General features: G+C 32.6%; 1 protein-coding gene across 3 annotated transcripts in view; it reads left to right on the forward strand.

The window, feature by feature from the left end:
- Positions 1–16006, forward strand: part of LOC110104999 (uncharacterized protein slr0889) — a 36660-nt gene extending 20654 nt beyond the window's left edge. For 2 of the 3 annotated variants that reach the window (XM_020834330.2, XM_028698219.1), the window contains 6 exons: positions 656–766; positions 6603–6711; positions 9924–10042; positions 10233–10383; positions 14882–15026; positions 15685–16006. In XM_020834330.2, coding sequence (XP_020689989.1) covers positions 656–766; positions 6603–6711; positions 9924–10042; positions 10233–10383; positions 14882–15026; positions 15685–15767 — 718 coding nt within the window. In that variant the 3' untranslated portion in view covers positions 15768–16006. Of the gene's footprint in view, positions 1–655; positions 767–6602; positions 6712–9923; positions 10043–10232; positions 10384–14837; positions 15027–15684 lie in introns of those variants that run through there. The other variant, XM_020834331.2, reaches the window with a different exon arrangement.
- The last annotated feature ends 3687 nt before the right edge of the window (positions 16007–19693 follow it).

Consider the following 19693-nt stretch of genomic DNA (forward strand, 5'->3'; position numbering starts at 1 on the left):
ATGTTGTTGTTGTTTCTTAATTATTGCATTTTTCTATTATAATAGCTTACTATGTCTTGAATGATTGATTGCATTTGACGAATGATTTGAGAAATTTTTTTGAATTAAATACGTTGTAATATACTTGAAAAAAATTACATCATTTGGTAGCACTTGAATCTTGAATCAATTATCATGAATGTTCCACTTCAATTTTTTAAAATAGAGTAGTATATTTTGTTTTCCCTGCCCCCTCTTCTTGGTTCTGCTATAATAGTCAATTTATAATATAAAGTTCTTAAATCAAACACCTAAAACATCCTTAAGAACACTAATGATTTGATGAAATAAATAATTACACTAAACCAAATCAAATAGCAACAAGAGCATGACGAAAAAGTTAAATAATCGACATCCTAAAATATAGGAGTATTACAAAAAATGAATGATGCAATTGGTGATCAGATGAATTTTTGTACTCTTGTTGATGGCCCTCCGTGAATCTGTTCTTTTTGTCCAAGATGCAACTGTAATCTTATTATGAATGATTTTTTGTTTATAAAAAAGAATCATGTGATGGAAAATGCAAACTGAAATAACCTTTTTCCAGAGTTATCTACATATTTCTCTATCTCTACCATTTATGAAAATTGAAATTTTTTCCTAACGTTGTTAGGAAGGTCTTAGTGATGGAGTTTATCAATGGAATTCCTATTATGAATCTTGGAGATGCGATTGCTCAAAGAGGTATAGATCCTTGTGGTAAGCTCGCCACGGCAGCAAAACAGTAAGCAGCTATTATCTCTTATTCTTCGTTTGGAATCATTTTCTTACTGTTTTTTTTCTGAAGTAACTTTTAAGTACAAAAATTTCTTGAATTAAATATTTTTCTACTAAAAAGCTGCATTAGGAAGCAGTAAGAAAGTTGTTTCAAACGAAATCTTGGTGGACAACTTTATGCTTTTGCTTTCTTCAAACTTGCGTAATCATCATAATTTTTATTTGAATTATTAGTTTGAAAAGAAAATTATTGACGACACACATTGCTCACATTTAAATAGCTTTTTCTACAACACGAGCTGGTTTTTACAGTTTATTATCAAATTTATTTAGCTTATTTCTTATTTCTAGTCTATGTTAATTTCAACTACTGGTGACTGAAACTTCGAAAGCTCTTCCTGTTGCAAGAATTCCTGCATCCATGTACTCTGAGTTGTGGCCAAACAGAGTTTGGCTTTAAACTAATTTGATAGTAGCACAGTCAGAAAAGAAGTGAAACTTACAATAATTAGATATCGTGTAGATGACAGTGCTATTTACTTTCCACTGTAAACTTTAGTGCGAATCAGAAAAGAAAGAAACTAAACTTGTCTTGAACAAAAGAGAACACAGCCATTAAGATATCACATTCATTTGAAAATGAAAATCTTGGCGAGTGAGTATGAAACATTCATATTTTAACACATTTTGCTTCTATGAAAACAGAACTCATATTTGGGTTTCTGTGCAGCATATTTGATGGATTCGAGTTTCCAAGAATGCTTCTTGAGAAATGCCTCAAAACTTTTGAATTATTTCTAGCATTTTATATCATTTTAATGTATTTAATTTTTATGAAAAGACATATATACCATTAATTTTTTTTAAGGAATTTTTTAGTTATAGATTTATCTCTTTACTAGGGTATATTGAGATTAAATTTGTAGTAGTTTGAATTATTCATGTGTCTTTATTTCTATAAGTAGTGGTGTGTTTGAATTATATTGAATTAACCAACCCCAAATGTTGACTCAATTTTTGAGTTGACTCGACTCAAATCGAGTCCAATTGGGCCTAATTGAGCTCCGGAGACTCAATTGGGCCTAATCAGTCTGATCGACACTAATCTGGTCGTCAGCACCAATTTGAACTCAATGGGCAGAAAATCTAATCAGACGACTGTGATTTTCTTAAAACTCAAGGAAGAGGTCAGAGCGAACAACCGAGGGCAAATTCTTTTTCATTCCTTTTCACAAAACTGAGAGACGAGAAAGATGAGACGTTTTTTCATTTTGGACATTTAGGTCATTTAAGTCAAACTCATACGCATAGCCTTACACATAAATTCAGAATACTAGAACTCTTAGTTGGAAGCTTAAGCTCTCAACAGAAAGGAGAGCATGAGACGATTGGTTCGAGATTTTTCATTCTGGCGTGTGAGAGGAGCGAACGACGAGACAGCTTCTTCGTACTTGCTGGGTCGAATCGAATAGAGAGCCAGGGAGATGAGCTTCTTCTTCTCGTTTGTGCACGCCAGGGATGGGAGCTATTCTCGTGTGCATCCAGAGAGAAAAACCCAGCGAGAGGGAGTGAGAGCCAGGTCTCGTGCGTGCCTGGACAGAGAGGATCGAAGCCTGCTCCTCTCACGTGCATCCAGAGAAGCCGAGTGCGAAGGAGGGAGTGGCCAGGTGGCCGCTGTGCATGCGACCTAGCAAGACCGAATGGATCTGGGAGCTTCTCACGAGTATCTCTGTGGTCGGACCGAAGCCTGGACCTATTCATTGATTCGACTAGGAAATTCGAAACCCCCTGTGAACTAGAGAGCTGAGTAAGGTGTTCGTGTATTTGTTTTCTCCTCTTTCCTTTGACTTTCAAATAACCGAGCTGTTGTGTGTGATTGGAGGGAGTTGTGGCCTGTTTGCTCTTTTCTTCAAGATCGAGAACATCAACTGAAGCAAGAATGTGATGTTGACGACATTTGCAACATCTCGAGCTACTTGGACAGCGAGCTCGTTTGTATTTCAGCCGCCTCTATCTCTTCAATATAAAAGTGCTACTGCCGGAGCCACTGGACACTAGGTTCGGTGGGTATATACCTAAAATTTAGCAAATCCTAGGTCTTCAAGCCTTTGTGGATGTGTGATCCTCCCAAGCCCCATGTCCTTGTAGAAACTCCATTTTATGCGCTCACAAATCCAAAATTTTGGTTTTCCTTCCCACAAATCCATGGAAATCCACTGATTTTCCCCGGTTCGCTCTCATGTGAGAGCCCAAAGAGAGTGGTGATGTGCTCCGGGTTGTTGGAGTTGTATCCAACGACCCCTACAAATTTATATAGTGTTCCAAGCCTTTTCTTATGATCAAACCTTAGGTTAGTTGCTGCAGTCGATTCTAACATGAACGGTGACACATAGGTTTTAATTCACATGGTATGTATCTCTCTCCTAGCAAATCATAAGTTATAGTTATAACAAAATTTACTTAAAGATTCGAGAAACTTGTGTTTTTAGCATCTATAATATCTCCTAAATTTGTTGAATGTTTAAAATGAATTCATTTAATTTGGAAAGCTTACAAACAATTTGTGGGGTCTTACATGAACCCTCAGGTTTGTGTTTTAAATCCCGTGAAGAGTAGAATTAATTGAATTCACTTTTGATATTTCTCTAAATTTAGAGAATTAGAACAAATGATGAATAACTCAAATCTTAAAGCAAACTCCTAAAATTCAAAAAATTCATCCAAGCAGTTCATGAGCCTTTAGATTTTGACAAAGTTAATCCTAGGACTCTCTTGAATCCATAAATATTCTCCATCTATTTGAAATTAATCCAAATCATTCTAAAAAAATTAGAACTCTTTCTTTTAGGAGTCCTTGCAATGATGTTTTCTTTAGATAAATCCTAGGATTGTTCTAAGTCAAGTTGAACCCAACTTTACTTGACTCGATCTATCATTTGATCTCTTGTTTGGTGCTTCTTTAAACTTGCATAGAGGTTCTCAAATGACCTCTAAAGGGTTTAAGAGAGTATTAGAAACTTCTAAGTCCAAATCTTTAGTCATATTGACTCATCTATTGAGCCAAAATCAATAACTGATATTCCTTATATTTAGATATAGGATCCAAATCCTGGTCTCTTTCATTTGTTTAGCCCAAATTAACCAAATGAACCTTTATCTTGGAACAAAAAAAATTCAAAGAGCTCGTGATTGATAGCCCTAAACTATATATCCGTCCTGATCATTAGCTACATTTGCTTTACCCAAATTAAGTAAATCCATAGCATGCTAATTATGATCTAATCCAAAATGATCAATCATTTAGTATGTGAAAGATAAATCATGCTCTAACTTGCAATAAAGACTAAATATGCATGTGCCGATCTTCTCCCTAATCGCTGCCAAATCTTGAGCCCTAACCTGCATGCACATGACTCCTATCTGATGGCTCTCTTACAGGTGTCATCTCCTTTGCTCATTGCCTTTCTCTTTCTCTCAAATTTATAGAGATGAAATCCCTTTGCCTTCTTCCTCACCAACCGATGAAGCTGACAGTAACACTGAGCGTACTGAACTTCTTTAACTCCCTCAATACCACAATGGAATCGACGCTATTTGAGCTTCTTCATCTTTGTCTCCTTCGTTCTTCCCTTCTCACCAAATGACCAAACGACTCATTGGCTTCATCTTCCTCTCTTTGTCTTCTATATGATGGAAATAACTCCTCCTTCGACTCTAATCGACGAAGCTGACTGTGACTGAAAGATTGAACGACATCGTCTCTCTTCATCTCCTTCAATACTTGGCATTTGAGTTGACAAACTCCTCTTTCGCTCCATCTTCCTTTGTAAGAAGGAACCCTAAACGACGAATCATCCCTTTTGTCTTCACGTGAAGAGACCTCGTTTATGGATATTATACAATCCTTTTCATGTAGGATTGCAGCTCTAGAGTCAGGTTGATTTAATCCCATCTGAGGTTTCAAGTTTGTAACTCTATTTCATTCCAATAGATTTTAGTTGAAGTTACTACCTCTCTGTAATTCTCATCTTAGATCTATGGTTTACATTGTAAGCCCTCACGTTTCGAGGCATTTTCTCTAACTTGTGTTGTTGGAATAAAAGTCCCAACCTTCTAAATTAAATGGGTCAACTTCAACCTAAATCTAATTTTAAAAGTAAAGCCCAATATAGGATAATTTGAGTACATATGAGTTTTTTAAAATCAAGTACTCCTACCTCTTCTTTCTTTGGCTTCCATTCCAAAAAAATTATTCCAAGTTGATAATCATCTTAAAAATTTCCAAAGACCAAATCTTTGACAAGAATTTCTAAGAGAAAAAACATGTAAAATGTTAGCCAATGTTTTGATGAAAAGACGTAAACCACTATTTTAATAAAAAATGTTCTTAAGAGACAAATGCTTAAGATGTAATTAATCATAAGGTTTTGCCCTTATGGGGAACTTGCACCCCAAAATAAAATAAACCCTATCCAATCAAATATATTGGATAGGAGAAAATCTCTAATAAAATATAAAAAATATAAGTTTGTTATTTAGTCCATTGCAAAATAATTTTTTTATTCTTTGGGATAATATATTATTTTCTATGTCGTATTCAACTACAAAATATTTCAATCTATTTAGGATATCAAAATTCCACCAGCAATGGTCAATTACTAAATAATTCTTTCGACTACTGATATATCAAGCTTAGGAAAGTGCTCTTTAAATTTGATGTACAAGAATGATTAATACGAATGATCTAGCTAATTTTCTTCAGCAGATACATTCTTGGTTTGATCATTTTATCTCTTTTCATATTAGCACTAGGCATGCGATTTAATCCGGAGTTCACTGATGAGAGAAAGCAGTGTTCATTATGGTAAAAAGTGTCTTTTAGCATGTAATTACTGTTAGTTACTTCACATGATATGAATCTAGTTATATTAATTGTTGTTTGGCTGACAAGTTACCCACAAAGTCGTGATATTCTCTTAATTCATTGTATTTGTTATTTTTTGTCTACTGCGAAGTTTTGGTAAAGAGTCTTAACACGACCTAAGCTGATCCAATACTTTCCAGTGGAGATTTATATTTACATATTGTGTTTCTCTAGATTTATTACATCCATTAGAGATTGATTGTCCTATATTCTAGTAGAAATATGAATTGCAAAAATGCTTTATGATGTATCTAAAGTTCTTTGTAGTTTATTTTCTGTTGATATGGCTAGGATGCGAAGAAATTCTATGAACTTCAGTAAGGTTTGATGAACGTATTAAATGAACCGTAACCATAGAGTGGCTACTGTTGTGTGAATGTTCATATCATGATCTCATTAATTTCCATTTCCTTGCATCTAAGTTGGGAGAAGGGATAATTACTAACTTGATATGAACATGGAATCGAGATTCATACCTATTTCCAAATGATCAACGTAAGCAGGAAGGCTTGGTGTGCATTTACATTAAGTCAGATAGAGGAGTTGCACAGTAATTTGCTCTAAGGTTTTAAAGCTTATATTTCTATAATATGAAGAGTTGAGTAAAATAAACTCGGCATTGTGATTTTATGATGGACAGTTTTCCATGTTCTCTTCATGTAAAGTTGTAAAGATCAAGTTAAGAAACGAATTACTGTGTTTCAAGAATGCGGAGGTTCATGCTTCAGTAGATGCAGGAAAGATAAGTCAATTATTATGAATTTGAAAGAACAGAAACTTCATTACATGTTCAATAATTCTTCTTCAACTTTATTAGATGTTCAATAATTCTTTAATTTGTTCGGTCATGTGTACCAGGTTTCTGGTTTACAATCTTATTTTCATATGTAATATGGATTTATATTATTTATGAATGCAGGAAGATTTTGGAAAATCTAACACTTGCTTATGGTCAAATGATATTGAAGAGCGGATTTTTCCATGCAGATCCACATCCAGGAAATATTCTTATCTGCAAGGATTCAAAGGCAAGTTATCTGTTTATGATGTTGAGAATTTGTAAGATTGTATATCTTCTTTGATCCATATAGATGAATTCATTCATACGTAGATATTTTTGTATGAATATTTAAAAATTTCCTACAGACATGCATGCTTTTTTAAAGCGTGTGCTCCTCCAATCATTTCAAAATAAATTACAGCAATCATTCAGCCTGAAACATTGTCCCACTCCACTCCTCCAATGACCACTACTACTTATACATCTGAAAACAGATCACAAATTTGTTGCTAAGTTGTATCCTAATCGGAAATATAGAACTGAGATTATGACAAGCTGTTACAAACCCATCACTGCATCTGACCAAAAGGGATGTAGTTTTAGTATAAAATTAAGAAGTTTGATCATGTTATATTGGACAACAATGCTTCTAAATAAACTTCATGTATAATTTGATACATATAAAAAGTTTTTAATTTATATCATTTATGTCCTTTTGATGAGACTGTGTAGTATTATAGAAGGATATGTTGATTACGACTGTATACATAAGTGTACGTGTCGCAACAAAGTAATACAATGATGGGTAGAGTATCATTCCCTCAACGATTAATTTAAGTCTAATTTGAAAAGCTAATTACTAATTTTGCAAATCACTAGAAGATATCTTTCCAAATGAAATTGAACTGACAAAAGTAAAATCTACCCTACCATTTCTTTTGGATTTTTTTATTTTTATTTTTATAAAATATCTAAAATTTTTAAATTAATAATATTCTTGATTTCATGCAAATAAAAAATGCATATTTCAATAAGTTAATGTGGATCCGAGCAATAGTAATTCTTCGCCTTTGTCGTGCTCTTCGGGATACTAACTGTTGTTGCTTTTTTAAATATCTCCTCAAGATCCCAAATATTAAATTAGCCTATATCTAGGGTTTAATTAACAATTGTTCAAATTCCTTTGTTGATTCTACTACGCCTTCACCGAGTTCGTAGATCACACTAGATTTTAAAAAGTGAGTGACAAACTATACAATTAAATAAAGCATATGGAATATGAAACATAACATAGCATTTCTCAACAAAGAATTTTTTTCTTTAAACATGCACATAATAAGTTCACAATTGGTTTAGAAAAGTATATTTAATCACTGAACATGCTTAAAATTAAAATTCAAACTATTTTGGTACAAATGAAAATAGGAAACAAGAATAGAGGTTAGGAATAGAACCAATATCATTCAGGGAGGCTACTAGAGATCGGATTTGATTATATTTGGTTCCTCTATCAGTATTCTCATTATTACCTACCTCTCTCTCACACTTCCAACACACAAGGAAAAGAAAGTACGCCCATAACAAGCTGCCCTTGACATAAGGAATGAGCCACCTATGAAAAATTTGCTCTTTATATTAGATATTGGCATCTCACTGTAATTATAGGATTCTTCTCATGATGAATTTCATTATTTTTGTCACCCTGGTGTCTCAATGCTCCATGAATAACCTAGAAGCAACAATTTTTCTAATTTATAACAATTCTTAAATTAACAGCTTAGTCTAACACAAAATAATGTCAAAATGGCTTTTTTACCTCCAAAGAATTTATCCCAAGTCAAGCCTTTAAATTCTACGACTCCAAATCGATTTAGGTATGAGAATGCAAAACAAAAGATTTCACTTATGGAATCAACAATGCTTATGTTACGAGATTTGAAAGAAATGAAATACTTCATCTTCTCTTATTCCATTCCCTTATTCTTCTCATTGCCTGCACCACTCAATTCCTAGCCTCCAGCTATAGTTACGAGTTTTGAAAGAAATTAAGTGAAATGCTTGTGTTAATACTTATATAAGTAATTGTATTTATAATTTATTATTTTTAAGTATAAATCAGTTCTAGTCGTCCAATCTACAATCCTCCATTTCATGCTGCAATTAGTGGGAAACAAAGTTTTCTACATGATATTACTTGAGTGTACCATAAATTTAAATGAAAATGTTATGAAATTTATTTAATAGTAGAACTAATTATATATCTCTAGTCTATATTTCAAATTGATAGTGAAATATATGGGAATATTATTAGTAGAATTCAAGTTGGACGGATGAAAAGGAGGAATATATTAGGCCTATTGTGTGCTAGAAAAGTATCCCTCAAATTTAAGGAAATTTTTTTTAAGATGGCGGTGAGACCTGCAATGCTTTGTGGCGTAAATATTGGCCGTTAAAAGAGAAGCATAAAATTAAGTTAAGTGTTCCAAAGATGAGGATGCTTAGGTAGATGAGTGGCTTTACACTTAGAGACATAACGAGGAATGAGTATATACAAGAAAAGGTTGGAGTAGTTCTAGTGGTAAATAAGATAAGAGAGTCATTTTAGATGGTTTGGTCATTCAAACGTTGATCTCCTGTTGATTTTGTTAGTAGAGTAGATGTATTAGGTCCGGCCTATGTTAAAAAAGGTGGAGGTAGATCTAAAAAAACTTGGTTAGAAAGTATTAAAATGTCTTTTTTTAATTAGATTTAAATGAGAATTGACTCTTAATAGAACATAATGGAGAAAAAAATGATTGATTTAGCCGACCCACATAGTGGGATAATGGCTTGTTGTTGTAGTAGTAGTTAAACTAATTATATAATTTAATATAATTACACTATTTACATGTACATCTATATAAAATGATTGTTTCAAAATGTAGAATTTTATAAAAAAAACTTATAATAATTTTCAGGACGTGTAAAAAATAGGTTATAATTTTAAAATTTAATTATTACCTTTATGCAAATTTGGTATTACAACTGCTCTTGTAAATTTCACCCTCTAAGCCATTTTTTTCTCCTCTACTAATTACATTGTGGGAATATATGAGAAAATTATGCATTTGTGCAGAATTTCAAGATGATAGACAATAGCCACGACATGGCAAACCTTTTGATAAGTTTTTGGGTGGATTGAATTGGAAAGGCTCCTTTTGAACAATGAATGTTGCTTTGACAATGGTTTCTGCACAATGTAGAAAGGTTATGGAGTCATAAAAGCACATTGTGAAGCACCGACCTGTGTTCAGTTTTTTTTTTTTTTTAATTTTGTTTTTCAAAGTTTATGAGCATTTTAATTTAAGCATGAATCATCTATTCTATTGAGATGTGCATTTGCTTAAAAATACTGATATCAGCCTTTAAAACCTTTTCAATTATCTTTGTACATACTTATCAGTTTCATTATTTTTCAAGGTTGCGTTACTTGACTATGGACAAGTTAAACAACTTCCAGATTGCCTAAGATTAGGTTTTGCCAACCTTGTTGTTGCAATTGCAGAAAAGAACCCTTCAAAGGCAGCCCAGAGTTACAGGTCTGAACTTGATTTCGAACTATTATTTTGAAAATCTTTCTTTAGCACCAATTTGTGAGAAGCTCGTACAAGCTTGTTAATAGAACTCAGAAATGATTCTCCTCTTTTCACTATGCATAGAAGTTGGTAAATCATTCATTTGGCGTCATTTGTAAAGGATTTATAATTTTTCTCTAATGGTGTTATATAGGGAACTTGGCATAGAAACTTTAAATTCAGATAATGATGAAGAAGAATTACTTCAATTGGCCATGAAAATGTTTGATACTAAACTTCCCGGTGGAATAACAACACTATCACCATTTTCAGAGGAATCTTCCCTAAAGAAGATTTCTGTCCAGGTATGTCATTGCAACTTTGTAGGCTGCCTCGTGCAATATCCCTTACTGGAGGAAGACCATGTAAAAACTTTTTTCTCATTTTCTTATAAGAAGACTCTATGTTGAACTTTGCTAAATAAAGAAGTCATCCTATAAGAACAGTAATTTTACCTAAAGAAGATTGTTCTCCAGGTATGTTGTTTCAATTTTGTAGGCTGCCTGGTGCATCTTCCCAACTCGCTATAGAACGGCATATAAAGATTGATTTCTGATTTTCTTTTAAGACTAGAAATTGCTGCTTGTCACATTTTATTGCATGGGATGGTAGGATCTAGTGAAACTTCCATAGCTGCATCTTCAACATGCACTCATTGGCTCATTGCAATTTTATGCTCATAATTCTCGTTCTTTTTTTTTTTGTCATTGCTTCACATCTGATTTAAAATAATCTACAATGGGGAGCCTAAGACTTTAAGGTTGGGGAATTGGAATCTTTGCTGCTGAAGGACAAAATCCACTATTATTATAAGCAAAGTAGTTGAGAATCAGTGTTAGGATACAGTGGAACTTCCATAACTTTGACCTTCAAAACATCCTCTTAGCTCACTCCTATTTCACGCTCCTTATTCCTATATTCCTTTTGTCATTGTACCTAACTGGAAGTGAGAAGTGATCGCTATGGATTTTTTATGGGTTTTCTTAGGTTTAGGCAAGGCCATGATACTATATGGGTAGTTGTGGACAGACTAATAAAATCTGTTCATTTTTTACCTATGAGGCAGACAAATTCAGTTGATAAGTTGGTTGCTATGCGTGAAGAAATTGTTAGGTTGCATGTAATTCTTAAAGTTATTTTCTCTCATCGTGATGACAGATTCACTTCCAAGCTGTGGAAAGAAATTCAAGAAGGTATATAATTGATGTTGTATTTCAGTACTACTTTTTCACCTCCAGACGGATGGGCAATTAGAGAGAGTTATTCAAGTGTTAGAAGATCTATTGGGACTATATGTTCTATATTTTGGAGAAAGCTAGGAAGATCACATTCATTTGTTTAAGTTTGTTTATAATAATAGTTTTCGGACAAGTATTGGTATAACTTCATATGAAGTCTCATATGGGATGTGTAGAATCCCATTGGCCTGGATTGAAACAAGAGAGAGAAAATTGAGTTCTTAGCTGGTAGACAGTGCTACAAAAAAGATCAGATTAATAAAAAAGAGATTAGGAGAAGCTCGGGATAGACAAAAAATATATTTTGATTGTAAGCATAAATCTGTTGAACTTTAAACTGCTGATTTTGTATCTTTAAAGGTCGGTTCGATGAAGAGTATGAGCAGGTTTGGAAAAGACAGTAAGTTGAGTCTTAGGTATATAAAACATTTTGAAGTAATTGAAAGAATTGAAAAATTGGCTTACAACATATTCTTGCCATGTCATATGTCAAATATTCATAATATATTTCACATATCAATGTCAAGAAAGTGGGTATCAGATTTTAGTTAGAGAGTTTCTAAAGATAAAGTTGAAATGCTACTCAATCTGACTTACAAAGAAGAGCCAGAATGAGTATTAGCTTGTGATGTAAAATAGTTGGGAAAGAAACAAAATTCCATAGTGAAAGTCGTGGAAGCACAAATCAAAACAAGTAGTTTGGGAGAAAGAAACTAAGATGAGGCAGCTATCTTGAGACCTATTCTGACTACTATGTGTGCTATAAATGTCAAGGATGACATTTTCTTTAAGGTGAGGACGATATAGGCTTCATTTGGGACAACTTTCTAAAGTTGCTTTTTAGTAAAAAAAAAAATTTGAACTAAGTAATTTTTATATTTTGAAGTTGCTTTACAATGTAGTAAGAAAGCTATCCCAAATGAAGTCATAATACCTGTTGTTTCTAAACCCAAGTAATCCACTTGATCTTATATGAATTCTTACTTAATCATGATTTTATTGTCAATTATATGTCATGTTGTGTCCAATTAATCCTTAATGGGCTTAGTATTGAAAAAAAAAAGAATTTATAAATAATAAAAAATGCCCTTAGAGCATTTCGACACTGGGATAGGTGGCGTAGCGACATTGTCTTCTCTAATTGAGTGGGGGATTTTGGGGAGTGTTATGGCACTGTGTGGCTTTGTCGCGATGCTCTGCTCTTAGGTTTGAAGCATTTGATAGCATATGGAATATTTTATTTTAGTATAGTGGCTTTGGACCTAAAATAATTTTTTTAATATAAAATATCTTATTCCATTTTGAATAAATTGCTATTAGTATTTTATGTATGAGTATTGACATCTGTCATGGGATTGTGAAAAAAGTCTACTGAGCTAGTTGTGCTCATTTTATTATATTTATTTAATATTTTAGGAAAGGGGATGGGCCCAACAGAGTAGAGAGAGAGAGAGATAAGAATAGGGTCGCCTTGTTTAGGACATTGACATATTCTTTTGTTATCCAATATTAATTCCATTGATGTATTGTGTGCATGTAAATTGGATTATTGTATATGAGTTTTGAGAAATGAAATTTAGATGATGTTTAGATTACATTTATTTTTCTAGATTTTTAGATAGCTCTGATTTATTCTATGTTGTCGTTGAGCTAAACTTTAAGTTTAAGAATTAATCATTCCATTAAATCTCGGGGCATCACAGCAAAGCCCCCACTATAGCTCCATTGTTGCTTTGAATCAAATTTGAACCTTCGAACCTTGATTAATTTGAACATTGTTCAAATCAATGTTTAAAATTGCATAATCGTGTATTGAGGCGTTTTTCGATCGTGAGGCAAGGCGTAAGCCTCAAAGCGTTTTGAAGCGTAAGCCTCAAAATCAAAAGATTACGTAAACATAAAATGATAAATTTTTTATATACTAATGAGTAAAAAATATAAAATCTAAAAAGGCACAAGATATGAAGTGAAATCAAAATATCCCAATAATATGACAATATAAAATATAGTTCAACTCAAATTCTATCTTTCCCAAATCACAATATTTTTTCATTAACATGTAATTCCAAAAATAAATAGTAATGACATATCACATAAGAACTCATAAGTCATCAGCACTGTCATCACTAAGGGGGTCTTCATTTGAATCATCATTATGATGAACTGCTCTCTCCCCTTCCTCCTCTCCTATAGAATCCATTGTCGCCCAATCAGCTCCTCCTTTCTCAATATTAGTTATCTTCTCTTCACTAAATATTTTTGAACAATAATGCTGCACTTATTCTACATTAAGAAAACTTATACAAATCATGCACTCATGATGAAGCAGACTAACATTAACAACTATTATTAAGGATGATGAATACAACAATATGCCGGGTAACCAGGGGTCCAATGGGGCGCTGCCCCCTATCAGGGTTTGACCTAGCGGTACCGAGCATGTCGTTTGTATGGAAAGATAACGAATGGTACCGAGCATGTACCTGGCTGTACCGAGCATGTACCTAGTGATACCACGCATTATTGTACCGAGTGGTATCGAGCAGTACCAAGCATGTATTGCTCGGTACTTGATCGAAGACGCACGGGGGTGGGGGGCCGAACCGAATTGATATATATTAGGTTAGGTTTTTTGTTTAATTTTAAGAGGCGGACGCCTCTAAAACATGAGGCAAGGCATGCCTTAGTGAACTTGAGGCATATGCCTCAATGCCAGCTCTCATTGCATAGGCTTTGAGGCTTAAAAGTTTAAAATTGCGTTGAGACGCTTCTCTTAAAAGTTTAAACCATGATTCAAATCTTATTTGAGTAAAGGTCAGAACAGGCTTGAACTTTTTCAACCTTGGTTATAATGAGATTGACTTTTTTTTGTACCTAGTTCGGAAGTATTTTTCTCTCTGTTGACCCTCCGTTCATATTTCTATCAAATGGACTTAATAACTTAATTTTTACAAGAAAAATAAAACTTCCTCTTAATCATTATAAATCATTAAAGAATTATTTTAAACATATGCACAAAACATGTAAACATTAAAAATACTTGCCCATAGGTGTCAGTTCAATTCAATTCCTTCAACAATATTTTCAAATCTCTGTCACAATCATTTTCCATTAGTGTTAGAAGAAATCTAGATACTTGAAAGATCTCATACCAAAGAAGCAAGAAATGTAAGAATGTACATTGAGGTGCTAGAAATTGTATTGCTCCATACATTGAGTGCGATATTTACTTATCATCCATTTATGGGTATTTTAGTTAAAAAAAAATTGTTGGGGATATTTATCCAAATAAAAATGTGAGGGATAATAGGCCAAAATTATGCATTAATTGATATGTTTTGTTCTTTGCTAAATGCATGGTCAAACATGCTGGATGAGCTCATGCCATATGTGCGAGCGGGCTTCTTTTCTGAGTCGATAAGAAGAAATATGACGAAAATATTGTCGGCCAAATGAATATAAGAAGCTGTTTGTTTGACCGTTTAATTCGGTTAATGCAGTGTTATCTTGTTGCTTTGTAGTGTCAAGCATGGCTCTAACATTACAACTTCCATCGGAACTGCAGAGCTTCCCTGAAGAGCTATTTAGTGTCCTAAGAACAATGCAACTGTTAAGAGGATTAAGTGTTGGAATGGGCATTAGCTGCTCCTGCGCCGAGCAGTGGAGACCCCTTGCTCAAGAAGCTTTGTACCGGGCCGGAAGGCTGAAAGGTGATCCTTAGCTCCTCACTTCGTATTTGCCTCCAAGCTTTTTTTTGTTAGTAACATCAAAATTCTTAGATTTACTTATCTATAATATAAATTTTGATTGATTTTTTATATATTATATTCATCTCAAAATTTCCGATTAGGAAAGTCGATTAGGAAAGTCGATGTATTAGATTTGACAACCATTAAAAAGATAGAGATTGACCTGAAACGACTTTGTTAGAAAATATTAGAAATGATATTTCTTTATTAGATTTAAGCGAAAATTTGACACAACAGGACACAATGGTGAAAAATGATTCATGTTGTTGACCACACATAATGGAATAAAGATTTGATGTTGTTGTTATTGTTGTTCTGTATTCATCTCAAAATAAATTTAATAATTTAAAGATTAATTATATAATAAAATTTAGGCTTCGTACTGGACAGTTTTTTTGTTGCTTTCTAATACGGCTTTCTAGTACAAAAATTTCTTGCCAAAAAATAATTTATAAAATAACAAAAAAGCAGTCCCAAACGAAACCTTAATTAGAATATCTAACTCAAACATTTTCAGTTTCCATAGCCTATAGGCTATAACCTTTTCGCTGCAATTGAATGCTTCGGAAAATATCAAACATTTGTTCTTATATCCATTCTTTCGTTCAAAACATTTCAGATGGCAGCTTCAAGTCACAGCAGAGAAGTGGTTTCCTTCAAAGAGTATTTCGGAGAGGGAGGATGTTCGATCAACAGCAATAGTTGATCTGATTTTGTTCTAATTTAGGGTTTTACTAACGAGTGTGTTGTGGCTTTTAGTTACTAAAAGCGAATTTTTCCAACATCCAAAGAATAATATAGAAAAAGATGGCATGTAATCCTTCAGCACCCACAAGTTTGTAATTTTGTCTTTTTTTTATTATTTATTTATTGTTTGTTTAAAAACAGATGTACATTTACATATTTTTAATATGATTGGTTGAAAACATTATTTTGAGTTATTCAAAGGCTTCATTTGGTTTTTGCTTTTTCACACATTTAGATTTTTTTAAATAGACGAAGACAAATGTTTCTTGGATATTTTTGTGTAAGATCATTTTAGTTTAAAGTACCAATCTGTTCAATTTAGTCCTTAAATTTTACAAATATTATCTAAAATAGTTATTTTGTATATCAGGGGTTTATTTTGAATTAGATTTGAGGAGTAAAAAAATAAATTTAAAATATTTGATAGTTCGAGATTTAAAGTGATCCTATTAAAATTATTTTTAACCTTTTCTCTTTCAAGTAAATTTAATTTATATTAAAAAACTTTACTATACTACTAGAATGGTTTTTTTTTTGGCATTCTCAATATTCCATTTATGCGGCATAATAAAAAAGGTTATTATATATATATGTTAGAGCTAATCCAAATCTTATCGTTGATTATTACAGGCCAATGGGGTAGGTAACAATCATATGAATTATAAATATGTCAAAACTTAAATAACCTTATATGACATTTTTAAGCCTATGAAAAGTATTTGTTTTCCTAGGGTTAGGACATATTGAATTGGCTCAAATTTGATCTCTCTTATGTTTAAGTTTTTGAGCTTTAGAGGCGTTTAGAGATTTGAGAGAGATAGATCCTCGTCTCGAATAGAGGATCAATTGTATCTTGTTATATGAAATTAAACTAGTATTTGATTAGTATAATATATTAAATGATTACACACTTACAAATATATTTCATTTAGTTTAAAGTACCATGATTATTATTTATGCTTGTGTAATTTACTTATTCAATTATGAATGCATACCTTTATTTGATAATTATTGCACTAATCTAGTTATTTCCAAGATTGCTAATACAAATGTCAATTTAATTGACTATCTTGGCTTATTGTTTTCTTTCCCTTGTATTTAAACCATACCTCATAGTTGTTTATCCCACTGCACAATATATATTTTAATCCTTTTTTTCTTTTTCCTTATTTCACATTAGCGAAAAGAATAGATTTCTAATTTCCAAGAATTATTGAAAATATAAGTCTCCAAAATAGTATAACCCAATTTTCATACATTCTAAAATTCAAAATTAGTATTTTTATAAAATCTTACAAATTATAATGATTATTTTAATACACAGAGAAATTTTCTATTATATATGTATATATAAAGTAAATTTTACTATATCAAATTACCTAAATTAATCTTTTAATATTACAATTCACAATTAATGCAATGTAGAAATCCAAGTTTTTTCTGCTCGCTCATGCATGCAGTGATTAGTGAGAAAACAAAGGGTTGTGATAAAGAGCTCTTAAGGGCATACCAAGAATAATATAATTACTAAATTTATTAAGTATAATTATCTATTAGTTGTTGACCTCTTTTTTTTAATGAGGTTAACTTCTTGGATTCTATTATTAGTACTTAAGTTTCCTATATTAGTGTAGAAATTATCCCCAACACCTTTTTATGGGGATACCTAAATACTAAGCATTGGCTAGTCCTAAAAGCCCTTGCACCTCTTAAGACACTTCACAATGACCCTAGATAGGTATTATACTCACCAAATCAACCCTTAAGTTAAATCTAGGTCAAACCCTAAATTTGCCTAAAACCTAAAATTAACAAAAAACCAATACCTTAGGTCTTACATTAAGTAACCATTTACCCTATATCTCCTAGAGTTTGTGGACCCATTCCAAGACTAACTCATTGGTTAAGGAGTGTTGGTCAACCCCTTTAATCTTTGGTCAAAGGAAGTTTGACAAAGGTCAACCTTTATACCTTAAAATCACCTAAAAACCTCAAAATGGTAATTTATCTTGAGAATTGAATTATGACATCCTAACCTATCTGAAAAAAAGCGTAGACTCGAGGTTTGATCTATTGTGAAATCATTTTGGCCATTTGCCCTTGGAATTGATTTGAGCTAATTTTCGTTCATATTTAGAATCATTTGAAGCATGTTTCCACCATTGGTCAACTCCTATGATCAAAAGTGGCAAAAATTACCAAATGCTCTAGAGTATTCTACAAGGGTTTCTTAGGACAAAACTCAAAACCCAATGGACAAGATTTTAAATGTTCATACTCTATTTTTAGATCATTTATAACCATGCCTACCCATGGTCAACATATTTGACCACGTAAACTCAAAATTAACCAAATCCCTTATAAGACCCATGTCCATAGGACCAAATCCTAGATTTTGGGTTGACATTGATCTTAAATGACTCTAAACCCTTTTAGACACTAGGGATAATTTTTGACCCATGGTAAACTCATTTGACCATAAAAGTATACATTCTCATAATAACCTTACACCCTTACCCATGGCCTTCTTAGGTCAACCCGATGCATTTGATCTAGGAATTTAGCCAAGATGATCAAAGATGAGTGAAGGGACACCCTTAACTCATTGTCAACCCATTTTAATCATGATTAGGATAAATTATCAAAGTACCCTTAAGCTTCATAAGCCTAGGTTTCTTAGGTAAACTTACCATTTGGCCTTGACCTTGAGTCAAAGTGGTTTAAGCCCATTCAAGAATAACTTTAACTAACTCCTAACCCATGGTTAACCCTTATTAACCATGATTTAACAAAAATGCCCAAAATACCCCTTGGGTACCCTCCGTGCTTTCCTTCGATCTTGACCTTTCAAAACCTAAATAACCTCACCAAACTTTGCACAAAGGCAAAGCCTCCCAAAATCCTAACTTATTCACCCTAGGCAGCCCAACCATTAGGCTAGCTGAAGTGGGTCAATTAGGTTGTCCCAACCAGGCTTATAACCTAATTAAATACAAAAGATACCAAACTAGCTCAACCTAAGGTATTTCCTAAGTTCTTAGAACTCCTTGGAAGCTTTTCCAGCTCAGCCAATTAGCAGGCATGTCCTTGCTTATAAGCCCAAGCAATGGTTGAACGTCTTAACTATATTCAAACCTTCGAACAGCCTTGTTAGCTATCATCTAGCCCTAGGAATGACCCAAGACACTTATGCATACCACATTTTCCCTTCCCAAACCATCTTAGTTAACTAGAATTGCCGAAATGTCTATATTTTTTATCATATACCTTAGCCCAAGCTTTACTTAAATCCCCCAGAGTCAATCCAACTCCACCAAAACAGGTCTTATCATGTTAAGCTATGACAAACAAATCCAAATATCTAGTTTTGAAATTATTTTACTTTTTTTACCAATATTTATTAAAATAAACTATAAACTACATAACAACTAAAATATCCAAATATTGAAAATAACTAATCCACATTATTTCTTTCATGTCATAAAAAATAAATATCTACATTACAAATACATAGCTACAAACAAGAGCTACAAAACAAAAAAATTTAACTAAACATGATTGTAGAAAAAATAATAAAATACCTATGACCTCAGATCTGATATTGAACTACTAATCTACAATCTACTTCCCCTTCCCAAATCTTAAAAATAAGAAGCAAAAAAAAAAAAAAAAAAAAGAGCCACAACAGCCCCACAAGCCAACAAAAACAAACACACATAAATCAATCTAAATTTTTTAATATTCTTTTATCAATATTTTACTTAATATTTTAAAAAAATTAAATATAATTTAAATAAATCACAATAATGACAGATGTAATAAATGCATAACAGTTATTCTCTAATTTAATAACAATACTAAAAAAATAAATAAATTAAAAT

The sequence above is a fragment of the Dendrobium catenatum genome, unplaced genomic scaffold (assembly GCF_001605985.2).
Source record: "Dendrobium catenatum unplaced genomic scaffold, ASM160598v2 fragScaff_scaffold_1056, whole genome shotgun sequence".
Lineage (NCBI taxonomy): Eukaryota > Viridiplantae > Streptophyta > Magnoliopsida > Asparagales > Orchidaceae > Dendrobium > Dendrobium catenatum.